Source organism: Melanotaenia boesemani, chromosome 10 (assembly GCF_017639745.1).
Source record: "Melanotaenia boesemani isolate fMelBoe1 chromosome 10, fMelBoe1.pri, whole genome shotgun sequence".
NCBI classification, from domain to species: Eukaryota; Metazoa; Chordata; class Actinopteri; order Atheriniformes; family Melanotaeniidae; genus Melanotaenia; species Melanotaenia boesemani.
Window position 1 is genome coordinate 7,085,035 of NC_055691.1, and position 27,815 is coordinate 7,112,849.

At 38.2% G+C, this 27,815-nt stretch overlaps 1 protein-coding gene and 1 long non-coding RNA gene across 3 annotated transcripts; one reads left to right on the forward strand and one right to left on the reverse strand.

Annotated features, from left to right (window-relative positions):
• Positions 1–3,595: 3,595 nt before the first annotated feature.
• On the forward strand, positions 3,596–20,864 carry ca5a (carbonic anhydrase Va). 2 transcript variants are annotated; one of them, XM_041996428.1, is made up of 7 exons: positions 3,596–4,050; positions 7,581–7,778; positions 8,697–8,815; positions 10,838–10,933; positions 11,110–11,172; positions 13,696–13,854; positions 17,978–20,864. In XM_041996428.1, the coding sequence occupies exons 1-7, from the start codon at positions 3,909–3,911 to the stop codon at positions 18,146–18,148; spliced, it is 948 nt and encodes a 315-aa protein (XP_041852362.1). In that variant the 5' UTR covers positions 3,596–3,908; the 3' UTR covers positions 18,149–20,864. The 2 variants fall into 2 exon arrangements, with proteins under 2 accessions (XP_041852362.1, XP_041852363.1); XM_041996429.1 differs by lacking the exon at positions 3,596–4,050 and adding an exon at positions 7,290–7,438.
• LOC121647213 lies at positions 15,548–27,496 on the reverse strand. Its single transcript, XR_006011814.1, has 3 exons — positions 27,486–27,496; positions 17,718–17,721; positions 15,548–15,716 (listed from the first exon to the last, which is right to left on the reverse strand). It is a non-coding gene; the product is annotated as an uncharacterized LOC121647213 (long non-coding RNA).
• Positions 27,497–27,815: the final 319 nt, after the last annotated feature.

A 27,815-nucleotide genomic window follows, 5' to 3' on the forward strand; every position in this document is an offset into this window, starting at 1 on the left:
ACGAACAGAACTGGGTTGAGATCAAGTGGTTTAAAGCCACATTAGTAGTAGTTTTAAACCAGTTATTGTTACTTTATATTAGTATGACTTTGTTCTGTTTGAGTGAAGGAGTCTGTTTGTTTAAAGACTAAAACTGAACCAGAAGTAATGCAGTATTTTGACCCGTTCAACTAGATCATCTTGCAGCAGAATGGCATCTACTGCCGGTTAAGTGTGGCAGCGGAGTTCCTGCCAGCTTCCTAAGTCCATGTTTGTGTCCATAATTTTCATGTGATCTGACTTGAACGTTTGTGAGAGCCTTTTGGACCAATTTTAAGCCAATAAAATCATTTCAGAGGCTACTTGAGTTGTCACACTTGTCTTGTTGATGGAAAAAACCTTTGCCTTGTTGGTTTGCATAGGTGATAGGATCTCAACATCCCAATGCGCCAGCTTAGAGATTTAGATTTTTCTGTTTGGTGGAGTTTAGCAAGATGAAAGGCAATGAAGTTACAAATGAAATATTTAACATTTGTTTTGGTCTGTTTTAGCAGTTTCTCAAGTGATTTTGTTCTTGTGAGGAGAAATTGCTTGTAAACATTTTGGTAAGTGATCAACTTACCAGTTTGAGGGTAAACTTTGAGAAGTGGGGTCATAAAGGCTATGATATGTTTATCATGTAGAGGAAGATGTATATATATATGGTAAAATATCATCCAAAACCCTATTCCCAGTAAAGTGTGGTAATTTACCCATACTATCTAACAGATTTGATTTAATTCACATTTATTTATATAGCACAATACAAACATCACCTGCTGACCAAAGTGCTTCACAGATAAAATGAGATACAAGGGAAAAACACTTAATGTGTTTTTTACTAATCATCTTCCCTTTATACTTTATTTAAAAAAATATCAAAAAACACTCAACGGAAGTTTGGATGGAGGCAAAATAAATAAAAATGTAAAATTTACAATTGACAGCATTCTGGAAAATTCTACAATCAGCAGACTACTGGTGAGAGGGTAGGGTGTCAGAATTGGGTAAACAAAGAGCGTCCACCGATGGACCTTGGAAAACCATTTCCACTCAGCTCACTCCTGCATTCAGAAATAAAACCTGAAACTGTAACAAAGAAGAAGTCATTTCTCAACTCTAGAAATTTTTAGAATACCACCAGCTTAAATCTATTATGTGTAAAAAAATATACCATTAACCAATTAAACTTGCAGCTACCTATCAGGGTGGCAGAATTCTTGAATCTTGATGCCCCAAAGTTATCAAAAATATATAGACCATCATCTAAGCCAGAAGATTCAATCTCTCTTCCAGCTTCAAAATGGGAGGCTGACTTATCCAATAACTTTTATCAAAATGAATGGTCACAAATATGTTACAACACCTTCAAAATGACTTAAGGATTCAAATATGCAACTAAAATTCTTCATAAAACTCACAATACAGGGCAAAGAATGTTCAGGATGGGTCTGTCACAATCAAATGTTTGCTCATGTTGTAATGACAACACGACTGATAACTTCTTTCACACCTTGTGGTCCTGCAAACCTGTCCACAGGTTCTGGCTTCAGGTATGTGAATGTGGCTTAAATGTAATAATCCTGCAACACCAACACTAGTCCAACTAGGTGACTTGGGTGAAATTAACATGGTAATTAACTCTGTAAGTAAGTAAGTAAGTAAGTAAGTAAATGTTTATTTATATAGCACCTTTCAAGATAAAATCACAAAGTGCTTAACAATAAGATAAAACACTAAATAACAGTAATACAGAGAGAATAAAAACAAATAAAACTAAGTAAAAGCAAAAAACTCAGCACACGTGATCCTCACTGTGTTATGCATCGCAAAGGAAACTATCCTTGTGAACTGGAAAACCAAAAATAATCTGTGTATTCAGCAGTTTACGAACCTCTTACTAGACCACGTCAGTATTAAAAAAATGTCTGCCTCCTCAAAGAATCAGGTTGGGGTCGTTCGGTGGGGTGGGGTCTTTCAGTGGGGCCTGGGTCAGTGGGCATTGGCCCTGGGCTAGGTGGAGCTGTTCTGGGATGGGCTTGGTGGGGGTTCTGGGATCAGGTGCCCAGGGTGGCTCCCTCTCTTGGGGGTGGACGAGTCAGTTAGTGCTGGGGTTCTGGGCCTGCCCTGGTCTGCTGCCACGGGGTGGGTTGGTGCATGCCCTGATGTCTGGTTGCTGCCCCGGGACCCAGATTATGTGTAGGGGTTTGAAGGGGGGCAGAGTGGGGTTCGGGAGTATGTTGGGGGTGGTGCTGGGATGTGTTTAGGGGTTAGACTGAGAGGTTTGTGTGTACACGTGTGTAGGTGTGTGTGTGGGTGTGTGTGTATGTGCGTGTGTGTATACAGTATGTGCCAGGATGAGTGGGAGTGGGCAAGGATATACAGTAGGTGTGTATGTGGTGAGGTGAGGGATCACATGCACTTTTGGGAGAGGCCTGGGTGGGCAAAAAAAAAAAAAAAAAAAACTCTGTAGAAATGTTTCTAAATTGTCTGGACATGAGTTAATCTCAGATTTCCAGAAAGACAGTGGATACATTATCTGTGGCTTTATCCTTTGGGAAAACCTGATGTCTGGATCAGGCTGTTACCAAAGAAAGCTGCAAAAACCAGCATCTGTGATGGAAGTGCACCAGTGTCCATCACATGGATCCTTTCATATGTATGAAAGTATGCATGATGCAGAGGTGGATGTGGGAATATTTTATTTATTTTACCTTTTTTCCCCCTTTTTCATTTATTCAGTTAAATAAACTGAGAACCAGTTCTTGTTTACAATGATGACCTGGGTCAGAGGCAACATATCTGAGACATATATTACCATTACAGTGATGTCTTTTCCTGGGAAGTCTGTGGTTATTTAAAATGGACAGTGTAAGATTTTATTCAGAATGACTTCCAACAGCATGGCTTCGTATGCACAGAATGCTTGTTTGATTGGCCTGTCTAATATTGTAAATGTATGGATCATGATAGTGAACAGAATCAGACAACAACCATGTTTGGATTCTGCAAAATTGGACAGATTCTTGTTGGAAAACTGCATCAGTTAATATAAAGAGTTAATTATTTAAAAATTATCAAAGGGAAAATGATTTAACACATAAGCAAATTTGACCTATTCACAACTTTTGAGTTTGTTGTCAGCAGCAAATTGTAGATCTACTTATATTTAGTATATACAGTGAAGCTGTTTAATGAAGGAACTGACAATAATTTCCTTTGTACTTGTATTCGTAAAATGAATTATTTAATGAATTAACACTAAATTACGTTTTGGTGTACTTTAGTAAAAGTCTTAACCTTTCTGAATTAGGTTAGAAAATATAGTACAATAAAGTAGTAACAGGTAGAGGGAAAAAAGAGAATAGAACTATTCTTGCAATGATTAACTGAGAAAAGTGCAGCAGTTTTCTGTGGGTTTTCCAGTTAATTTCAACGTGGTATTATTGTCAGTAACACCATTGTTGATGGTTTTAGCTCCGTTGCCACTGTTGTTGCTAACGCCCCTCAGCGGAGCCCGCTGATTGGTTCACACAGAAAGCCCCTCCCCCCGTTCTGGCGTTTCCTTTAACAGCGACCCTATCTTATCGCTTAATCAGAGGTGTTAACGGACTGCACTGTTAAGTTAAATTAAAACGACACGAAATGTTTTTGGCTCTGGCGGTCACATTTTGAACGTATTGAAACTGAAACCCTGCCCTCTTCCTCGCCTCCAGGCAAGCAGTAGGAGGGCACAGGCAGAAAAGAGCAACCAGCCGATACATTGTTTTGAACAGGCAGCTAACTTCTGTGTGGAGTTTTAACGCTAACTGTTAGCCTCGACCAGAAAAGCCACCAAAGCGTGTTGGTTAGGCGTTTGTGGTTAAACTGGTAACGATAGTTTAATCAAAATGGTGACTTTCTCTGCGGTAGTAAGACCTCTGGTTTCTCACCTACAGCGACAGCTCGTCAGACACACCAAGAGTCACCGGATAACGCCTGTCAGAAGATGCAACCTGATAGCGTGTTCAAGCAAAAATGTGCTATCTCAAAGTGAGTACATATTATAAATTGTAACCTTGACTGCTTCGTTTATGGCCTGACAGCTCATTGTCAACCAGATGAAATGAGAGGCTATTTTAATTTAATCATAGACCGCAGCCGAACGCAATGTCAATGTGAGCCAGCACGGCTTTTTGTTGGGTGTGCCATTCATTGTAATTTTAAAGCTTTTCATTGCGGGTGACATAACAGCAGTAAATGCTCACATTTGTTGTGAAAACCTCAACAAAAAGCCCGGACTGGACTCTGCCCATCACTGGATGAGGATCAGTCACGTCTGTGTTTATTCATCTAAATCCAGTCACCAGGTTTTACATACAAGTATTGATACCCTCTGTCTCTTTCTCACTTGTGGGTCATTTGAAGCCCTTTGACCTACATAACTATCTGGTTGTTAGTTTTTGCATATGTAGTGCAATAGAAATGTATTTTTCTTTTTCTTTTTTTTTTATAGCCTCTATTCATTCAGCCTCCATTTATTCAGCTTTGCTTTGTGTTTTGGCAGATCCTGTGAGTAAAGCTGCAAAATATATATTGGTTTAAATAGTTTTATTACTAGATATGTTTATAAACTTGGTGAGCATTTATTGCAACCTTATGGTTTAAGTCATCTGCCTTGATTTTAGTCTCCTGACTTTTAAACACGCCCAAGTTGGTCTGACAAGTCTAAACGACTTCTTCACAACACCCAGCAACCTCAGCATAGTTTTGTTCAGTGTTTTAGGCCAACTACAAACACTAAGCAAACATGGAAAAACATTTAAAAGCAGGACAGCTGTCCTTGTCCTGCAAGGGTTTAATTTTTTTAACCACAATAATAAAAGGTTTATGTTTAACTTTGACTAGTGTGACGTACTTTGCCAAGATATAATGAAAGGACTTGTTTGGCTTTGATTTTGAAGTAATCCACAATTTTACTTTTTTTATTTGATTGTGTTAGGGTTCTTTGATCTGTCCACTCAGTATATTTATGTATGTAGAGGCATTTTTGTTTTCTCCACATCTAACAAACAGAACATGGCTGGCATAATGCTGACATTTATAAATATGAGGTTTAGTTTTCTTTTCCCTCACTTTGACTTCTCAGGCATAACACCAGAGTTGTAGTTCCACTGACTTAATACCCTTTTTTTCCAAGCAGATTCAACTTCAGTATCTTTTAAGAACTGCTTGGTCGTCTAAAACCTGCAGGGCAGTAGCTCTCGAGGAGTGGAGTTGGAGATCCCTGGTGTTTCTTGTTTTTCCTGTAAAATGGTATTTTCTGACCAGCCTAGTTAATCAGCAGTGCTTTAAACTCTAGCATTTGTGAACACTGACCCATATTAAGCAATTTGATTATACACACTGTTTTGAGAGGGAATAAAAAACATGAGCTTACTAAAGTAAACCAACTTACTAAGCACCTGACAATTTTTATGAAGTGTAGCTATAAATGCTGTTTTAAAAAATAGAAAAAAGTTTTAAATGGGGATTGTGAATGTTTAACAGGTCAGTATTTAGATGCACAACTGGCCACACTAAATCCTTAACTCTAAAAAGTCCAGGCCATTTTTTAAATATCAAAATGCATGTAGAATCTCAACCCTTTCAATCACACTCAACATATAGACAGGATTTTTTCAGGTCAGCCTCAGTTGTCAGTTTATAAAGCTAAAATAGGATAAAATGAGTGTATCAATAGATGTAGCACCAGATGAATGGATGGATGCTCCTGATTAAATTAACGGCATTGTCCAATCCAGCCAGAGCATTTACATTTAAAACAGAAAAAAACTGGTTCTAAGGCTCTGGCTCCAAACCAATGCTGGTACTGTTTTAGTAGGAAAAAAAAAAACCTTCATTAGGTTAGGTAGATCCTGACAATGGTCCCACACAGCAGGGTACACACCGTACCTGAAAGTCTGAGTTTAGGGGAAAACACTTTGTTTAATGTTTCCTTTTCATGCAGAAAGTTTCAGTTTTCTTTGAGAAAGTTTGAAGATATTGTTTTCTTTAGACAATCCAAAGGCTGCACTGTTTTGTTACTGGAACTATTTCTCTCAGTGAAACATGAAAGAAGCTATTTGTACCGTAGGCAGTAAGCAGGACTGCTGTATGGTACATAGACTTTTTAAATTAACGTTTCACACCTTTATAAAAACTGTTTAGCTTATTTGAATTAACAAGGTTTTGCTAATTTTATGCTGGTAGTAAATTAAATGGCTCAAAACATTTTAGGTGAAACTTTCATTGAACTTCTTGCGTCACAGACAAGTGTTCATTATCCGTGGCAGAAGTGTTGTTTTCAGTTTAAAATCTGGGACCAGTATTATGTAGTATCTTATGTACTTTTTAATTTTCTTTGTGGGGAAAGCTGATTTGTGTGAGTTTCTTAGGACACCGTTGCTGGATTTTCTGATGTGAAAAATAAGTCAACACAAGGTATATCATGGGCTGTGCCGGTACATCTTGTATGGTTCCTTGGCAGAACAAAAAGCAGGTTTTTCCAGTAGCCTGTGAGAATTTGAGGTTATTACCTATCATACCACATTCAATGAAAAGATGACAGATGTTTAGGTAGGGATCGAGCTTGCGATCGGGTTTTCTCTGCATATCAGACTCTCTAATCAAAACCATAATGAGACATTTTTCAGTAGCACTAGAGGGACACAGGACTACAAACTAATGTAACATTACAGCTGAAAATAACACATGCATGTAAGCCTTTGTAAGCAGGTGTTGTGTGACCATGCAAAACCACATAAAGGCAGTCAACTCCCCCTGCTGAAATCCGATAAAGATGAAGGTCAGCTCCCAGTCAGACCTGTTCAGCTTTTCTCTCAGTGGAAACCTTAAACCTTCTGCTGGATGAATGAAGAGGAAAACAAGAGAGCTGCTTTTATCCCTTTTTAATATAGATCTTAGTTTAGATCTGAGTTTTATTAGGGGAGTTCATTCTTTTTTTGGGTTGTTTTTCAAGAGCATAAAGGCCAAAAGGAGGAGGTCTGAAAAGCGAGCAGTTTTGGGTAATTAGAAGTCAGGTCCGCTGACAGACGCTGGCCCGAGCTGGCTGTTTGACCGACCAGAGGTCCTGGTTCCTTTCTCCTGCTGTGGAGGCGAGCTGGGGGCGTGCCAGGACATTCCGCATGTCACTTTCTGTACAGCCCACTTCGCTCTTATTTAGGTATTTCCTTTAAGGAAAAAAAAAAGAAGTACAATTGCTCACTTGATCCTTTTTTCATTCAGTCTTTTGTCAGAGCTGAAGGAAAAAGGATTGAGTGTCTTTTCTTTGAACTCACATTGGAGTTTGTGATTTCTTTTATATATAAGGTTTATATATTTTTTTTCTTGAAAATGGACTGTGTGAAAATGCAGGAAGCAGCGGAATACAACATGAAATGTAGGTGTCAGCATTTTTTTTTCCTCTACTTCGCACAGGAGAATAGAAACTGTGACTATCCATAGCAGAAAATCTGAAATCTGACTTTTCTCATTGGTCGCCTTTCTGTGCTTCTTCTGCTCTTTCCTCCTCACATCTGCAGTGCATCCCATGTGGCAGGGACCCCTCGCGGTACCAGGAGGTGATCGTCAGTCTCCTATTGATATCGTCGTAAGAAAAAGCGTCTTAGACTCTGAGCTGAAGCCTCTGGTGACCAGTTATGATCCACAGACCTGCCAGCAAATCTGGAACAATGGTTATTCCTTTCTAGTCGAGTATGATGACACAACAGACAAATCCAGTAAGCATTTTCTAGTTTATATTTGCTATGAATCACCATCTAGAAAGTTAAAAAAAAAGGATTATTCCCTGCAAGTTCCTTATTTGTGAACCACTAGACTGGGAGCTGTAGTTCCCCTTTAAATTTTGAGTGCATTGAAAGGAAATCTCAGCAGGGCGAATGCATGTTTTGATCTACATAAGAGGATTATCCCCTACACCACCACCATCACCACCCTTAAAGAGCCCTGTGTATGTTGTAAAATCCGGTAATCAATCCCACACTCAAAGCGCTATATTTAATAGGTGACCATCATGTGACTTGTGTGTAACACAGTCCGTCTTTAAAGTCCTGGCCGTTTTGGGTTAATAACCAAAACATTACAACGCGCCCAAGCCATAACAACTCTTATTATGGAGCTCACTTTGTAAGTGTCACAAGCTCATTGTTGTATTTTGAGCTTACTTTGATGGTAAGGGAATAAAAACAAGTACATAACCATGAAATGTGGGGAGCAGGAATTTATTACCCATAATATAAACCTAGAAAGAATGTTTTCATCTTGGCATGAGATCAGGTATTGTGACATAAAGCTTTGGCTTTTATTAATTTTAAGGACAAAACATGATGGAATTTATAGCAAAAGAGGAGGCTTGATGAGTTTTCTGGCTTTAAAAAGCAATTTATGACAACAGTAAAAAGTCATCATTGAAGAGAGGGATTGTTGCCTCTCCCTATATTATTTCCTGGAAGTTTCTATTCCAGTGTCTTACTTGAACAACCTGTTTAACAGACCTCTTTGTAGGGAAAAAAATCACAGTATCTAGAAAGAAATGTTTCCTCTAGAGGACCTATAGTCCATTCATTTTATTAGGACAGAAGAAACTACTAGAGCTGATTCATGATGCAATAATGCACATGTTCTGTATCTTTCTGCAGCACTTAAAGGAGGCCCCCTGCAAGACAAATTCAGACTGTGTCAGTTCCACTTCCACTGGGGTGAGACCAACGCTTGGGGGTCAGAGCACACTGTGGACCGGAAGCTGTTCCCTGCAGAGGTACTGTGGCAGTCCTCAAACATGCTAACGCTTACACAGACACACAGACCTGAAAGTTAACATCATTCCTGCAGGATTGGGCAAAACAACATAGTGATATTTTTCTCTTAATGTCTTTTTTGTTTTTTATTTTAAAGTGAAATTGTCAATTGTATGAAAAATACAAAGTTTCATGTCAGTAAAACTTAGCTGAAATATGTTCTTTAAGTTTGGAAACGCAACGTGACTTCACAGCTGAGTGTAGCTGTCACATGATTAAATTATTTTACCATTATTAGAGGTGTCATATTCACACTGTCATTGGTAAGTTACCTGTTACAGCGACAGATTCCATGAATACAGAATGATTTAAGGTAGCTGAGATTTACATCATGTTTATTAAGCCTGTATGTAAGTTACATGTATGAAACTGAAGAGATACAACAGACCGTCCATATCTGGGATGGATGATGAAAGGATGTTGGGTTGGAATTTATTTATTTATTTTGGAATATAGTTTATTATAGAAGAATAATAATAAAACCTAAAAGGTCCATATTTGCATTTTGCATTATTGTGCACTTTCTTACATAAATAAGATTATTTGCAGTAACATTAACAAATTACCACCCCTTTGTGTAACAAGACGTAAATATGTAACATAAAAACAATCAGCTGGAGGAAGACTTGACTGAATGAATCTTATAATTTTTCTGCAGATTGAGAAAATTCAGCGCAGCAGGTTCCTACGCTGTAGTATTTAAGGAAACTTCTGGAGATTGTCAACTCTAAGAATGACTCTTAAATACACGGCATCAACACTGTTTTAAGTAAATGGCTCTTTATTGTATTTATAGTCAAAGGTTTAAAAGCCTTTAAATGCTGGGATGTTCAGTAATATTTGCATTAAAAATAGATGATAGAATTCTCTTTTTAATGGGTTACTATTAGCTTTTTAATGTCAGAGCCTGTATTTTACACTTTTACTTCATTATTATTATTTTTTTTTAAGATTTTGTAAAATCTTTCGTTGTCTGCTGGTAGACATCTTATGCCAACACTAACCTGAAAAAGCAACACCACTGAGGTACACTGTCTTTATTCATATGTGAATCGATATAGGGAAGGGTGAGCGCATCTTTCCTGTTTGTGAGCTCTGTTTCTCTTAAAACAAACATTTACTTTCCTGCTTCTGCATTAACACAGCACACAAAGTACAGAGGCACAATAATAACAGGTGTGTAATTGTGTAACTCTAATGCACAATAGACTGGAAAATTTCAAGAATTTATAAAGATTTGTTAAATTTAAAACATAAAAATCACTCAGTAAAAATGAATGCTTGAGAAATGTTATGAGTGTCTGTGCATGTTTTTACAGTCAAACATATGAAGCATTACATGGAGAATTGTGATCTTAAGTTCCTAAACTGACATGTTTTGAAGAGTTAAAATAAGAAACAAGGAAAAATGGAAACAATGAAGATGCTGTTTAATCAGCAAATGTTGACCTAGGCTGCAGTCTTTTCCGATAACATACATCGCTTGAATTGTTTGTAAAAAATATTTAGCATATTTAATGATAACACACGGTTTATTCCTCTGTTATGAAGCTGGTTTCAGTAAAGCTGCCACTCTTAGCTGTTTCTTCATTTCTATTTATATCAGTCAAACATACGAGGCATGTTTGTCCTTCAGTGGCTGGTTTTTAGACCGGCACAGTTTGTCTCAACTCATGTTTGACTGTGGAACATTTATTTTCAAGTTGTTCCATTACGTTCAGACACTCTTATGCAACAGGAGGTTCCAGTGACTTGTGCGTGTACAGTGTTCGCCAAGCACTTGTTAGTCAAGTTGGGAATGTGTCCATGCCACTGTTCTCATCACCCGACAGTCTGCAAATGAGGTTGTTCAGATTCACGCAAGACATGAATCAAAAGAAGGAGGAGGACATACATAAGATAGACTCAGGGTTCAGACATTTTACAGTCACACTGATTTAAAGACGAAATCTTGATGTTTCTGGTGAATCATGTGTCCTCAGCTCCACTTGGTCCACTGGAACGCTGATAAGTACAGTCTGTTTGAAGAGGCTGTGATGGAAGATAACGGACTGGCTGTTATTGGAGTTTTTCTGAAGGTATACACGTCATTCTATGTCATAGTTACACAAAAAAACTCTTATCAGTGAATATTGATGTGTCTCTGTCTACCTTTGATCAGGATTCAGCAGCTTGTGTGAGATAGTGTTGTATTATTTACATGGTGTCAGCTGACTGTGACTAAAATGAAGATTAACGTTTAATCCTTGTGTAGGTGGGGAAGAGACACGAGGGCCTGCAGAAGCTGGTTGATGCTCTGCCTGCAATCAGACACAAGGTTGGTATCCTTTAAATTGTTCTCTGGTATTTATTTGATTATTAGATCACAATCTTCAGGGTGTAACACATTAATGTTGAGAAAATGGCGCCCTCTAGTGGTTCAGACCTGCATCTCACTGACCACAATTAATAAGCCCTTTCCCCGTGATTAAAAGAACAGAAATAAAACAAAAACACACACTTAAAGCTACTTAAACTCAAAATAATTTTTTATTTTTTTCCATTAAAATATTATGATTGAAAAATTACCACTTTATCAGGTAAATCTGTTCACCTGACTGGCATATAATCAATCAATCAATCATACAATCAACAGCAGACATGATTAAGTCAGTGGTTCTCAAACTTTTTACCTCATGTCTCACCTCAGACGATATCAGGCTTTTCATGTACCATCTTCATGACTGACATTAAAATATAATAGAAAAAAAATCTCTTCTTTTCCATCAGACACTTTTCAGACAGAAGCAAGTCAGTTCTAACTGAAAAAATTATGGCTAAGTTTGCCAACAACCCATGTTTGGGAACCTTTTTTAAGCACAACTAAATGATCTGATAATTGTTTTTCCATTTTGACCGATTTTATTAACAATTTAACATAGTGGGCCAAAAATATACATAAATTAACAAAAATAAATTAAAATACGTACTATTCATACTACCTTTTTATATTCAGTAAAATGTCAAAAATGACAGTTTTGATATGTGTGTGTATATAAATGAGAGAGAGAGAAATTACAGCTTCCATGGTCCATCAACATCAAACAAAAACTGGGAAAGAGTTTCAGATGTAAACTTTCCAGTGACACTGATTGGAAAGCACTTTTTTTGTATGATGCTGTGAAAATGTCATGTGTCCTGTTCATGTTCTGTTCATATAGGTATAATCACACTTCCAAGGATATAACTTTTGCTCTCTCCCACATGAATAGTGTAATAAGTGAGAACATTTTGATTCAAACTAGTTTATTTTAATATTACTTAAAAATTATATTAAAGTTGACCATCAGGTTACTAATGAGGGAAACTCTTATTAATTAACCTCATTAGAAGGATGCTCCTACTTGTATGAACACAGACAGTTGTGATACCTGGATCAATAGATGTTAGCTTCAGCTTCAGATTTGACTCTCCATCCATCCTGCTGTGTTTCATCTTTATATGTAGTGAGTGTTTTAACATCTACCTGTCCAGGGATTGCAGGTGGAAACCAGCAGCTTTGCTAAAGCCTGGTACAAAACATAACAGTTCAGTTCAGTTTATTTGCCATTTGCAGAAAAGAAACCACATTGGAAAACAGTTTCAAGGAACTCAAAGTGCACTGTCAACATTTAACAGACAAAACATACAAAACACACGCCTAAAAATACAACACATGGACACATCCTAACATATTTCTATTTGAGTTCAGTGTATTGTGATGCTTGCCCCTGTCATAAATAATTTAAATGACAGCAAGTGACGAGAAGCCTTTATCGCAGTCTTGCAATTTACTGATTATGCAGAGTTTAAGGTCAGAGACATTGTCCTGGTATCTGTGATCATGCCAGCATGATAATCATGTGACATTTTCATAGCACCATTTAAAAAAAAAAAACTAGGTCACTTAGAGCAGTTTTGTGAACCATGGGAAAGCAGAGATATTTTGACAGTTTTCATTTGATAATATAACATCTGTACATTGGTTGATATCAGAAAGACTCACTTTAATTCTTTTTACACAACATATGGTTGCATAGTGAAATTACAGAAACAGGCCCAGAGCTGTACAGGAGTAAACAAAGAAGCCACAGAGGAAGTTGTTTTTGTATTAGCATGAGGAAGACTTGGTAGTCTTGGCCTGAGACTATGTGAAGGTGAGTACTTTAGCACATCTTGCCATACAGGAGAAAAGGTTAAAAGGTTTTAGTTAAGGTTGGTTACTTTTCTTATCTTGTTGGGCTCTGAGCAGGCATGTTTTACTGGTGCTGCATATAGCTGGGTCACTCATCCATGGATCTGTTCTGCTTTTTGTCATCAGTTCTGGCTGCTTGGAATGATGTTGGAATGTTTTTTGTCAAATGTTTATAATACCATAAATATAAAGAACAGATACTACTAACACTTCTAACAGGAAGTTAAAAAGGAAGAGCAGCACAGAGATGTGCTTGTGTTTTCCTTTTCAGTGGCCGTTGTACCATTGAAAGTTCACTGAATCTCTTTTCATTCCGCTATCACACCGCTTATTGCTCATTTATCTCTTATGTTTGATAAGGTGGATGTTAAAGATAATGTGTGCTAATTTAATCACATTTGTTTTTGTAACAGTTTTATGACATTTTACACAATGGTTATAGTGATAATGATTATAGCAGGATAGTTTTTTGCTATGCTAATCTGGTATAATTATACTAGTTGACACACACATATACAATATATATATATATATATAATGTTTGTTAATAAATCTATAAAAATGTATTTATTATAAACTTCTTTGTGAAAACTTAGACATATACTGTCTGTATTTGGCCATCTGCAGGACAGTGTAGTTGAGTTTAACCGGTTCGACCCCGCCTGTCTGTTACCCACTAACATTGACAACTACTGGACGTACCACGGCTCTCTGACCACCCCCCCTCTCACTGAGTCAGTCACCTGGATCATCATGAAGCAGCACATAGAAGTCAGCCATGACCAGGTATGTGCAGTGTGTTTGTTAATGTTCATCAAATCTACAATGTTACTTTCACTGTTATTGGTTTCATTTGACTTCACAAGCTGCTTTTAACATCAAAAGTCAAAAAAGTGTTTTATTAAAAAGGAGTTGCTTGATGTTTCAAATCCACAGAAATTAGTCTGTTGATCTGGTGATCTAAAAAGCATAATCTCGAGTCAGAGATGTCATCAGATGCAAACCAATATGAGGCAAGTACAGACAGGTGGCAAATTAAAGGAAAAATCTAAGCCTTGTTTTTTTTTTTTTTCTTTCTTTTCTCCATAGTGAGAAATGTTATAGTTTTATTTGGGTCCATTTGTCACCTTTTTAGAAAGAAGGGTTGCAGGTAAAGTCAATGCAAAATGTTAAATAATAAATGCATTAAAGAAGCAATACTGAACTTAAGCAGATCTTTTGCACCAAGGCTAACGACAGCTAATTCAGCATTAATTTTGCATCGTGTCTCTTCTCTGAGCTCTCTCCATTGAAAGTCAGTGCAATTAGAGCAGCTTTAGGTCCTAAACTTTGTCAAAGTGTGTGCTAGGGGCTGGATGGTTCAAACTCAGCAGGGGTCTTTCTGTGTGGAGCTTACATGTTCTCCTAGTCCATGCTGGGTTCTGTTTCGGCTTGCTCCCACAGTCCAGAAATGTGTGTTTGGCAAATAGGGGATTTTAGACTGAGCTTTGGAGTGAGCCTGAGTGATGGCCTGGTTTGTGGTGGACTGGCGGCTCATTCAGGGTGCACTCTGTCGCATGATAGCAGCTAAAATAGGCTCCAGCCCCTCCTTGACCGTGAGTTGGATTAAACAGGTATAGAGAATGGATGGATTGAGGTGTGCGATGTTCTTTGAGACGTCATTTTTAGGGGACTGTGTGGACAATTTGCTCCAGACTTTTTTCTCAGTTGGTGGTCACAGATGTGCTTCACAACAGGCAGCATTCCACTGAAAATGGGTTCTCAGCTAGAAATCCAAGAAAGGAGGTTGGGGACGGGGATAAGCTCTATCTGTAGTGTGTAGGAGGAAGGATATATTCCAGAAAGGATGCTGTGAAAATGGTCTTTTTTTTACAACACATAGAGAATAGCAGATATAGCTTCTTGTTGTGTTGATATCAGGGCTACACAGATCTGTGCTTCTTAACAGAAAGGATGCATTTATTGCACCACAAAGGAGAAGGGAGCAGTTAGCAACAGCGTACACAGACTCTTGCACAGACAGAGATATTTTGTGTTGGGAGTCCAGATGCTGCAGGACATGCGTCTTCAACTCTTCTGAAGAACGCTCGAAGATTGCAGAACTATGATATATGTCTAAAAACGGCTTCAGGGTCCAACTGAGGCTGCTCCTGCAGGGCATCTTTAAAAGCAACACTAGATATGTTTCCAATCGTTTGCCACCTCTTCTTCTGACTCATTTTGATGATATATTGAGATTCATTAAGCACATTTCTGGAGCTGACGTTGTCCTGCTGCATCCTGAGGCTAAAACTGGATTTAGAATCGCATGGCGTCTGCATAAGGTCGGTTACGGTGTCACCACTGTAGTTACTGCGTAGGTCAGCAGAGGCTCGACGTGCACCTCTTCCAGACCTGACGTGCACCCCTGCTATGCAGACGCTTATGCGGAAGTACTCCATTGTGATTGGTCAGTTTGGGATTACATATTTCTGGATTTCTGGATCTTCTTGCTGAATTTGTGTGGTAACAGCCAATTTTAAAAACAATACCCAATGGACAAAGTTGATAAGAGGCAGATCGAATTATTTCTCCGTTTGCTTCCACAAGCTCATGAAGCCACTGCACCATGTTGGATGCTATTGTTGTTTTAAAACAGGAAATACTTACTGAAGTGAACTATCAAAAGAACTCCAACCTGTTCAGTTACCAGCCGATACCACCCCTGCTGCCACCTTCAGATTAGTAAGAGAAACTGCAAAACGATGTGTACCCCTACGCTCGAGTGCGAGAGCACACTTCACCAGCGTTAGCTACGCCTTACTGACCTTACGCAGATGCCGTGTGAGTATAAATCCAGCTTAATGGTGCATTCACACCCGCAGAGCCCGGGGGGGGGGGTGTCTGGGCATAAACTGACTGACTGATTTCGTCAAAGAAACACTAGAGGACATCGTCCAAGGAAGAGAGGAAAAGAAATTATGAAAGCAAGAAATTAGACAAATGGCAACATTGTACTGAGTTTTAATTGCTTATAGAGCTCAGAGAAGAGACAGGATGCAAGATGGATGCTGAATTAGCCTTCGTTAGGGGGGCCAAAGTTCAGTAGTGTTGCCTCAAGTAGCTCTATTGAAATAACCCAAAGTAAGATAAAATAATTCAGCGCTGAAGTACCCGAACAGTTACAGAATGAAAGTAGCTGATGTGAGTCACAGACAGGGTCTCTATCCTCCCTATTGGCCCTAAACTTTGTAATAACAGCCAATAATGTAATAATTTAGGCTATTTTAGTTCCATTACAGTGCCAGGCCAGTTAGTTAGGTTCAATGAGGTTTGAGTTGTTTTAACAGTTTACATGAGCAAAGTTTGAAAATTTTGAAAAAAGTACAAAATGTGGTGAATTTATTTGACAGTGCAAGATCCACCAGACACCCGCAATTACAAATCTACATAGATAAGGAAAAAAATAATATTCTACATAAAGATTTTTTACAACAAATAATTTAGGAATTGCAGCCATGATTAAGGAGAGAGAGAATGCTGCATTGTACATACCCATGATAAATAAACATTAGGACTATGTCATTCACTATACTTTATTTTTGACGAGAAAAAGTTCCTGTTTATTTAGCATTACTTAATCAGCTGCAGTTTATTAGTTTAGTTTCAAATTATATTTGTTTATTAATGCAATAATGTAATTGTGACAAAATATCATTACATTATTGGCTCAAAAACCTTATTACATTATTGGCAAGTTATTACATTTTTGGCTTTATTAAATTTAAAATGGCCAAAATTAGCTCATTATTGACCTTTATTATCATGTACCTATATACATAGACCGGTATATAGACTGCCTCAGCTGATACAGGCCACGCATCCTCCATCTTAGTCCTGGCAAGAGAGCTCATTAGATGTAGACAAGTGAGCGGTTGTTTAGTTTAAACTGGATTAAATATTAATGTTCAGCTGACTTTTTTTTTTTTTTTTTATTATTAGGTTTTAATATTTGATTTAGGGCGAAAAAAGGTTGAAACTGTAACGTAACTGTTAATCGGTAATCACTGAACCTTCTCATCATGTCCTGGTTAGACTACTGTAACTCTCTTCATCATGTCTGATATCAGTCACCTCTTCATCAGAAAAAAGTCAGGAAAACAAAAACTAAAAGAAAAAATATGTTATAAAATACAATTAAATATTAGATAAACGAATAACGAGTAATGAATAAGGATAAATAGTAAATGAATAATATAAAATTTTATACAAAATTAAGAGTAAATAAAAGCAAATAAGCAAATGAATAAATTTGTTAAAAAAATGCCAGAAGTGGTTTGCTGCACATTTGCAACACCAGGTGGTAAGGGGTTTAAGCAGGGTCCCCCGAGGTCCAAAGCTGGTCCTCAGGGGACCCCGTCCTGCAGGTTTTGGATGTTCTTTGCTGGAACACACCTGAATCAGATTAGTGGGTCAACATACAGTGCTTGTACAGAACTTGACAACAAGCTGCTGAGTAAAACCTTTTAATTTGAATCAGGCTTGTTGAAGCAGGGAAACATCTAAAACCTGTAAGATTGTATCACTTGAGGACCAGAGCTTGACAACCATTATACGTGTCAGAGCTGCTACACCAGCATGCTCCAGGTCAGAGCTCTAAGGTCTTTTACCCAGCTCCACCTGGAGGTTTCATCTTCCAGGCTTAAACTCCGTCTGCTCCTACGGTGTGGAGCAGCCTGCCTCTTCAAATAAAAGCTGCTCAGACACTTTCTGGTTTTCTTGCTTATGACCCAGTTCTTTGCAGTGGTTTTTAAACACAGTTGAGCTGGACACTTATTTTATTTGTTTTAAATTTTTGCATGACAAGTTTGGCTCATGAAATGAATCAGCTCATGCCTACTGAATTTTTTTCCCCTCCCTCTTCCTTCAGCTGGCTGTCTTCCGGAGCCTTCTGTTCACCTCAGCTGAGGAGGAAGTGCAGAAGAGCATGGTAAACAACTTCCGTGTGCAACAGCCTCTGCGTGGTCGCACCGTCCGTTCCTCCTTCACTCCCTTCCTGCAGGAGGCGCCGTCGGCTGAAGGCGACAAGCAGAACCACTGACGCTGCCGGACTCCCAGTAAACAGCACGATGCTGCTCATTGACATCTGAAGCTACAAGTAGGACAAAGTTTCCTAAAAGGAGCTTTGTGCTGAGTTTTTTTTTTTCTTTTCATTAAAAATAATCAGTATTTTGTTTTTAGAAACGGAATATTTTACACAGAGGATCTACGAAGCTGAGATTGTTTCTTCTCTCAGATTTTGGTTTGATTGTTTCAGACCAGTTTCCAATAAGGGATAGCTGCTGTGGGGGTAAATGTAGTTTTAATGACATAAATCATTTATTGTACATTTACAGTTCATTGAGTTGTGTGAGAGTTTTTACCTGCAGCTTTCATCCACTGAGCTGTGGGTAAAACGTCAACCACTGATGCTCTGAGCTCCTCTTGGTGGTGCTTTTATCCTCAGGAGGAGGCTGGGGCTGCTGTCAGTTTATAGCACAATGCTCTAGAGATTTTAATAAGTTGTCGAGGGAATGTTTCTCCAGGAAAATATATCAAACATCATCAAACATATGTTATAATAAGCGCTTTATAGAAAGCCCATATGTTTGATTTAATTTTGATTTCAGACTACAGACATAAACTAAATGTTTTCCTAGTGTTACAAAGAGATTATCTTGTATACCCTACATCTGACATTCAGAAACACTTGTTTGATTCAAACATCTTTTACTTCAGAGTTATAAAACTCTTATTTTGCCTTGATTCTCCTTTTTAAAAAAACTGTTACTAATATGCACAAACATGTCTGGTTACTGTTGCACATGCATGTATTTAAATAATATTATTTGAGGGGAAAAAACACACTCTTCTCCTCCAGTACTCTATTTTGCAGTAGTCTCATGCACCACAGCCTCAGTGCCTTAGACGCTCTTAGAGGATGGAAAATATCTCTGTTCCTACGCTTTAAACTTTGGCTCATGTGCAGAGGACGATCAAGCCAGAGTTATGGCTGAGTTGGCGTTTACTTTCATCCTCACTTAATTTGTCTTGTTTTAGACGGTCTGATCAGACCCAGGGCATCGTAGAAAAATTCACTAAACATTAATATGATCAAACTTCCAGCTCTATCAGGATCAGGCTTCATCTGTCTGTGATTTAGTTTGCATCTACTTGTATTAGATGATAAAAATGAATCAAAATAATATAATAAAACAGATTTATCGTTGTGTTGGGATGGTTTTTAATGTTAGTTTTAGTTTAAAATAAGTGAATACGCACAAAAGGAGTTTCCTTAACCACCACCTGACCACAATGTTTGTTTGCTATTGATGTTCTGTATATGGAACTGCTTTAATTCTTTACAGTAAATAACAAAAGCTCTTGTGCTTTCTTTTCTTTTTTTCGTCCAATGACAGATGAATATTTTATAATTAAGAGCGAGTTTGAGTCACGTTGGATTTTGTAAAAAGTCTGGCGGTGCTCTAGCCTTAGCCCTCATCCAGTAGTTGTGGTACAAACTGTGCAGCGCTGTTAGAAAGATAAAGTTTGAGGAACAAATGGCAGAGGAAGGGAGAGTAGGCGGATAAGAAGATAAGGCGGCACATTAAAAGACCCGTTCTGCTTTTTCAGGCGTAGATGAGCTCGGGTCAGGAAGCAGGAAACCACATCATATCTGGCCACTTGCTGAGGCTTGCTCCACTAACACAGTTGATTTGAGGCAGAAGTGAGAGGTCACGGCTGTCTTCATAATCCCTCTTTAACAATGCAGCTATCCAAACGGTCCCTCTTCTTCACCCCCAAACCTACATGAGGCGTGAAAAGCCCGCTCGGCCTCCCCAGCAGGTCCTCCATCCGCTCGTCCCGGCTGAGGCTGGTCATGACGGCGTGCACTGACTGAACGGACATGAGTGATGTTAACTTGGAGTGAAGGCTGCAGAATAGCTACATAAACACTGAGGGGGTCAAAAGGGGCAGAAAAGAAGTGAGCGTGTTGTTGAAGTGGAATTCGATGAGGTTGTTTTTTTTTTTGTTTTTTTTTTTCGTATTCTTTTTCTTCTGCATTCATGTGTTTTACTAGCAAAGGATCTAGTGTTACCTTCATCCTGTAAAACTGTATTTTATTGATAAATATGAATCATCTGCCTTCATTTTTCGTGGCAGTTTATTAATTTTATGTACTTTTTCTGCCTTTTTTTAATTACAGTGGTATTAATATCAATATGTTTCAATGCAAATGTTCAATAAATGTTAAATGTTTGTTTAAATGGCCTTTTCTCACAGAGTAGAAGTAATTAAAATCTGTTTACTTCATTAATAAGTAGCGAAAATTGACTAAATCGATAATGTATAACAGTTACATGTTTTGATATGGCTTGTATCACTGTTTGCCTTTTAATGGCCGTCACCCTGCTGTGTTTTGTTTAACATGTTTGTCCTTCCTGGCCTGCTGTAGCTCAGTGTTTTAGCAGGTGTATGCTGTGTATACTGTACACTGCACATTTCAACTGTTTATTTGTACAGTGTACAGCCTACATTCCTGCCCTGCAGGAACCCGCCGGGCCCCTCTTCCTCCCAGCATGCTTTGCTCCACCTGGTTGGTTTCTTGGAGATCCCTAATCCAGCTGAGAGGCCCTCCTGCTCCTCAAGGAAGGGAGATTGTAAACCACCCATTTTTAACATGAATGATTTTAATTTTTTTTTTTTTTTTTTGTTTAAAGAAACAGACACTAATATCTGATGTATAATAATAAAGCAATATGTGATTATAAAGGAAATATGTGTCTGAGATTTTACTGGGAGTGACATGAACACAAAACAACCCTACAAAAGTTGTGATATTGAAGTTCCTTATCTTTTCACTGAAGTTAATTTAGTTTTCATCTCAATAATTGTTTCTTTTCCACTGCAGTTATTTGATTGCAGTCATTATGAGCTAGTTCACAGAAAAAGACCTTTGTAAATAACTCGCATGAAGACGTTTTAAAATATTATTCTATCTTTAAATTAAACCCAAAGCAGTTTGTAGTTATTTCATGTGTCAAACACATTTAATATTACATGCACTAACAAGGTCATTCATGGAAAAGACTTTTAGCTAAATGGGTTTATTTCTGAATAATAGTTTCCAAACGGTCTCCTCCCTGTTGCTGTTTTCATGGGATAGTATGTTCTTAATTAAAACAGTTTGGGCTGAACAGCACAGAAGTTTTACTCTCTTTCTCCAAGCCATGAAGAATAAGTATTAAAATCACTTATTGAATTGTGCATCTATTGCACAGTGTTGAACGAGTTCATATAACCACAATGTCAGGCAGATAATCTGTAACAGGACACGCAAACACAAAGATGACATGGCTGTGGACACATTTCAAAAGTTATGCAAAAAATTTCCTCATAATTCATTTTAACCTCTGTTCCTCCAAAAATACTGTTAAACATCAAATTAGAATATTCACCAAAGATGAGTTTTCTCTTTCTCACAGGACAACATTCCTGTACAGTTATTACATGAATAAATCCCAGTTTCATTGAAGCAGAACCGCAGCCTCTGAAATGTTCAGAGGAGAATCTGCCATTGCTGTAAATGTTAGAGAAGAAACCACAGGTCCTCATATTTAGGTCGAGTCCTTAGGTCATCTCCTCCACACTTTTCATTTCCATGAGACCTGACTCCATAATGTATGTTCCTTTTTCCACAGTCCTTTATATTTAAATGATTTTTCTTCCTGTTTTTTTTTTTGTTTTTTTTTATATTGTTTCCCCAATTATCACTGTCTTGTGGCCTAAAAGATCCAGATGTTTCAAGAGGATCAGATCTGTCTCACTGGCATTTCACAGCTTTTGCCTTTTCAATCTAAACTTAGCACAAAAAATAAAAAAAGAAGTGTTTGGTCCATTATTTCCATCCTTTAATAATACCAATTAATGATGGTTGAAAAGCCAGATTCAACTTTACAACAAGGTATTACTTGTAAGGATGGTGCTTCTGTGGAATGAGCAACACAGCTGAACATGTGGGCGGTGCCCCCAAAAATCTGCAAAATCACAGTCAATATTTTCCTGCTGGTGTTTACTCTTGTTCAGAGTTCTTCGGTGGATTGGATGGTTGCACTCTCACAGTAAGAAGAAGAAAAAAAATCACATTTATTTGATTTAGACTGTCAGGAACCTCAGTTGTATGGAAGATCCATGCAGAGCCACAAACATTTTGATACCTTCTTCTCATGCTCACCTGTCTGGTTACACAGGATCTGGGATGGCATCCCATCCCTCAGCCAGGAGTTGTCAACCAGTGTGGTTGTGTTTGTCACTCTAGCATGGACAGAACACCCAAGCTGATCCCATATCACATTGTTGGGTTTAAACTAATGGCAGGTCCTCTTCTCCACTCCCAAATTCTGGAGCTACGTTGCGATGAACTTGGCTATGTCGACAGCTTAACACACCTGCCTGAAATGAACGGCTCTTTAACAGGCTTTCGAAGAACTTGATGTGCAGTTAATATAATCTGAATCAGGTGTGTTGGAATTGGAAAACATCTAAAACACACAGGACAATGGGTCCCGAGAACCAGGATTGAGAAGCACTGCTGTGGCAGAGAGCGATGTCATCCTGGATGATGGGTTAGATCTCACATTCTGTAGATATGGGATTGCCACTGGCTCCAGAATCAGTCATACAACTGTGACAGACACCTGGCTGCACTTGAATCTCAAAACAAGAGTAAACACCAACAGAGGACCTTTACAGGGGAATTTGGCACATTTTTGGGGGCAGGCCTCACATGTTTAGCTGTGTTGCTCATTCCACAGAAGCACTATCATCATAAGTTTTATCTCTTTGTAAAGGCAACTCATCAGGCTTTCCAACAAAGCATGATACAACACCAGTTGGTATTATTAAAGAGGAATTATGAACCAAACACAAATTTCCTTACTTTTTGTGCTAAGTTAATTTTCTGCCTGATTTTATGAAGATGACTGATATTTATACACACTGTAAATTGAAGGACTGATCACTAAATCTATACTCAGATCCAACAAGTTAAAGTTTTTTATAGTATTAAGTTGGAAAATGAGCACAGACATGCACATACTCAACTATTTCATAAAAGTTTTTAAACAAGTACCTAGCTGTGTTGCATGTTCCTGAATCTTCTTCCACTGGGGAAAAAAACAATCAAACTGGAATCAAGCTTTTCCCCTCAGTGTATGAATTATCTGAGTTTGTTTTTCACTTTGTTTTTCCAGCAGACCCACCTGAACCGGCTCCTTTCTGAACCTGAACCAGGCCAGTTTTAAAAGTAAATACTACTTCCACCTTTGAAGCCCACTGACACAGTGAGGGGATATGTAGTTGCTCCCACCCAGTCAACTCTTTTCCTAAGCTGTTACAACAGGTGGGTTTGTTTGCCGGCTCCACCTCATCCCAACCAAAGAGAAGGCGACTGAAGCCGGCGTCTGGGGGTGTATATTGTGCTTGGCTGCAGGAGAGAGAAAGGCTTGATATTACACAGAAGTTGCTGTTCTGAACTTCCCTTGATTGTGAGAATCAGGACAGAAAGACTGTAGCTTCGGACTTTGCAGCTTGTCTTTAATCACCCAATAGCCTTTGAAGTACTTAAAGAAAAAAGTATTTATAACTACTGATTCAAATGTGACTATAAAGTGAATGTAAATGTAAAAATAAAGTGGGAAAAAAATAAAGTGTTGCTGCCGTTTTGGCAGGGTTCACTGCGGTTCTCCTGCTGGGTCAAACTGTTGCTGGTGGAGAGGTGATTGATCTGCAGGAATATTGAAGTCGGTGGCAGGTGTGACACCCATATGAATGCCAGGATGCAGATTTTCCCAGCAGAACATTGATCAGTGACAAGATGTGTCAGCTGTTAGCTGTTTCAGTGCTATGGCTAACTGGTATAAATGAGTTGAAATGTAAGCGAAAAACCTGCTAACCTGTGTGGAGGAGGAGTGAAGGAGCACTCTGCAAAATGAAGGTCCATGGGTGGTAAAGACATTTTAACAGACTGATTTGAACTGAGACTAAAGTAAGTGAGTAAGTAACTGTCATAGTGCATCACACAAGGGAAAAACTGTTTAAAAAATGCAGTTAAACAATACAGTCATAAAAAAATCAACATAACAGTTAAAATGTAATAAATACATTACAATATATGAGTAAACAGAGTAAAACAACATAATTATTTTACCTTCCATACAGTTTGTAGTGCTTTTAGCCCCTGTACATACTAGTTTTCTTATCTGGGTTTATCTGGCTTATCTGGGTTTCTGCTCCTCTAAGCTTTGGAGCTTCTGTGGATAGTGCTTTGGTTGGTAAACATGTTTCTATAACTTCATGCCTATACTCATTCTTGCAGCCAGAAAATTTAAACCAGTCAAAAGTAAATAAGTAAAAACAAGAACACCCGCTAACATTTGGCATTAGATGATTTTGTAGCAGAAACTGTTATTTATTATCTCTGGCTCTGATCATCATTCATAGAACCCCAAAAGTCAGATGCACATGCTAATTTTTAAAAACTTGTGCTGCACTATGGGCTGCAAAGTGGGGACAGCTTGTTTTTTTCAGAAACACACAACATAACAACTGAGACAGAAGCAAATTTTTTCCATCTTAATTTTGTTTTTCGTTTTGTGCCGATTTCTGCAGTGCAAATTAAACTAATAAATTTTTCTAATTACAGTCGGGTACCTTGAAGAATACAGTGTAATGCCATTGTTTCATGTTGTCATAGCTTGCGGGTTTGCTCCACGGAGTTTGGTAGTTTCAAGACCAAACTTTTGCGTGTTGTGGTGTTTAAAGCACTAAACATAAACATGCAACTAGGGACTGAAAACCATTTGACAGGTGTACCATGTGTTGTTTTAAACAAACCAATTTTGGCATAAAGATGGCACCAGTTAAAATTTGATTGTTTACATTCATCACTGCTGATAAGAGCTGCAATCAACAAAAACCTGTAAATTCTGCACAATCATTTTCTGATTGTTTATAGGACAAAAACTAGATTTTAGTGCGTGTTGGTGTGTTTTAGGCAGTGTGAAAGGGGCTTTGTAGTTTGTTGTTACATTATATGCCTTCAATGGGTTGTGTTCACGTGAAAACGTCTCCTGTGGTAATCATCGCCCCTTAAGTTGTAATTTCTGAAAAGTTGTGACAATTGAAAAGCCATAATCATAATTACCCATGTTGTAATCAAAATATGATTGATATGATGATTGTTTGTAAGAACAAAACATGATCTGAACCCTGCAACTGTGGGATCTTTGACAATTATTTTAAGGAAACAAGTTCTTAAAAAAAACAAACGAAAAAAATAACCTTGTTTTGAAGACTCATTACAGTACTATTACAGTAAATACAGGATGTGATTGTATTAATTAGATGTTAAGTTTTCACCGTAATGACAATGTTCAAATGTCTTCATTGAAGAACAGAAAGGAAGAAGATGAAGAGCTTCATCTTCCTGCCGTTTTTCTGTTCTCTGCTTGAGAGGAATTGTTTTAGATCAACAATCTAGAAACCCCTCCAGTTCTCCGAACAGACACAGATATAAACAGGAACAAAGATGGAGAGGCCCTTCTCCCTCTGAACTCAAAGCCAGCTGCTCTTCCTCCTCATCTTCCTCTTGGTTTACTCACCTCTGCGTTCCTCAGCTCCTCTCTGATGTGATTGTTTGGTGTTTCAGAGATTTGAGACAAAAGGGGCCCATAATGGAATTCCTGTTTTCATTTGAAGGCAGTCTAAACTGGTTTGCTTAGGATGAAAAGTTATTGTGCTTCATTTTATGTCCAATTCAGACTCAACCATAAAACTTACAAAGCACTCCTTTTAGCTTCTTTAGAATAAAAAAGTTATTGAAATCAAAGGTTTGTATTTAAAAATGATTGTTTTCTGGCTTTATCTGAGTTATTATCACAAGAGATTACTTTAACCTTTACTTTAATTTGATGTCTTTATTCGGCCCTTTAATAAAATGTAACAACATTTACCATTTATTACCGTGAGATATGTCAAAATGATTATAGTGCAGTTTTCTGCTTCCTGGTGTCTGTTAGGGACAGAAGCAAGTATTAGATTGTGTTCAATAGGATTTTGAGCAAAGTTTTACTATAAAATTATGCAAAATGTTTAAGAAACTGTGAGTATCAAATATGTCATGTTGGGCTCTATTGAGTTAAAATTAATTGTATTAATATTAAGCTGTTATTTCTTCTTTTCACTCATTTATTTATTTTTTGCCAATTGGGGGCACAGAAATTAGTTGGATTTAAAATTGCATTGTATAATAACATACTACGAAGCGATGCATAGCAGCATTTGACCTTTTTTAAACAGTTTTGAAATAGCTGATATTTCTTAAATCAGGGTAACTTTTTAACCCGTTTACTTGGCAGCCATCTTATTCTTTGCTAATCTTTACTTTTTGTTTTAGCATATTCACTATAACAAACAAATTCGGACAAGTACAAGGACAATTTTGCAGTTAGTACTCCGTAGTGGCCAAATTTGGTACAGGGTCTAGCATTTAAGGTTAAGATACACCCCCTACTTTTTGCATAACTCCACCCAAATTTTGAAAAATGCCAGAAACTGCAAGGGTTGGGGTGTGAGATGTGGGGTGATCAGCGAGGGGAAAGTGGGCGGGTCGGGAATACACAGGCAGAAATGATTGACAGACAGAAGCTCAGCAGCCGCTTGCAAGATGGAAAGCAAGATTCACAAAGCACCTAAGCAACAGAGCGGTCTTTGAGGTGGAAGACTTTTCCCCTCCAGAATCTCCTCAGCTACACAAAAACAAGGTGGACCTGAACCGTATCTGAGCCGTTAGTGCTGTTGCGCTAGTCTGTCAGCAGCTCTGTAAGCTGTGGAGACTCGCGGCAGGTTGTGGCAGCTGCAGGAAGTGCTGCTGGAAGTTGCTGCTACTATGATTTGAGCTGCTGTCTGTCTCCAGATGAGGATCAGAAGGTAGAGAATAATGTCCGATGTTACTTTTACACCCCTCAAAAGCACAAATCTGTCGCATTGCAGAAATATTTAATCAGAAACTCTGTGAAAGAATAGAAGTCTGAAACTAGCAAATCTACATCAGATAAGTTCACATTTGTTCATATGCATTGGTGGGCGTGGTTTTATATGCCTGCAAGTTGAGGACCCGCCTATTTGCATCTGGAGGGAGGGGCTGTGGGGTTTTAAAATTTTTTATTGTGACCTAGAGAAGCACCAAGTACAGCTCTAGTACAGCTTTACATCATGAAAAACAGAACCTGGTTTTACTCTGTAGGGGACGTTATGAGCCATTTTTTTACCCACAAAATCCTGTTCTTTAAAGAAATTAAAATTTTTTTATTTTCCACAGTATAGGCGGTCTTCATCACAATTAAGTAAAGCTGGATTTATACTTGCATGGCATCTGTGTAAGGTCGGTGACGGCGTAGCTGACGCTGGTTAGTTTACTCTCAGACTCGAGAGTAGTACTCGTCATTTTGGTGTCATGTTGCAGTTTCTCTTCCTAATCTGAAGGTGGCAGCAGGGGTGGTATCAGCTGGTAAATTCAATAGGACAGAGTCTTTTTTTTTTTTTTGATAGTTCACTTCAGTTCCGATAGGTATTCCCTGTTTTAAAACAGTGTCCAGCGTCCAACAAGGTGCAGTGTCTTCATGAGCTTGTGGAAACAAACAAAGAAATAATTCGATCAGCCTCTCATC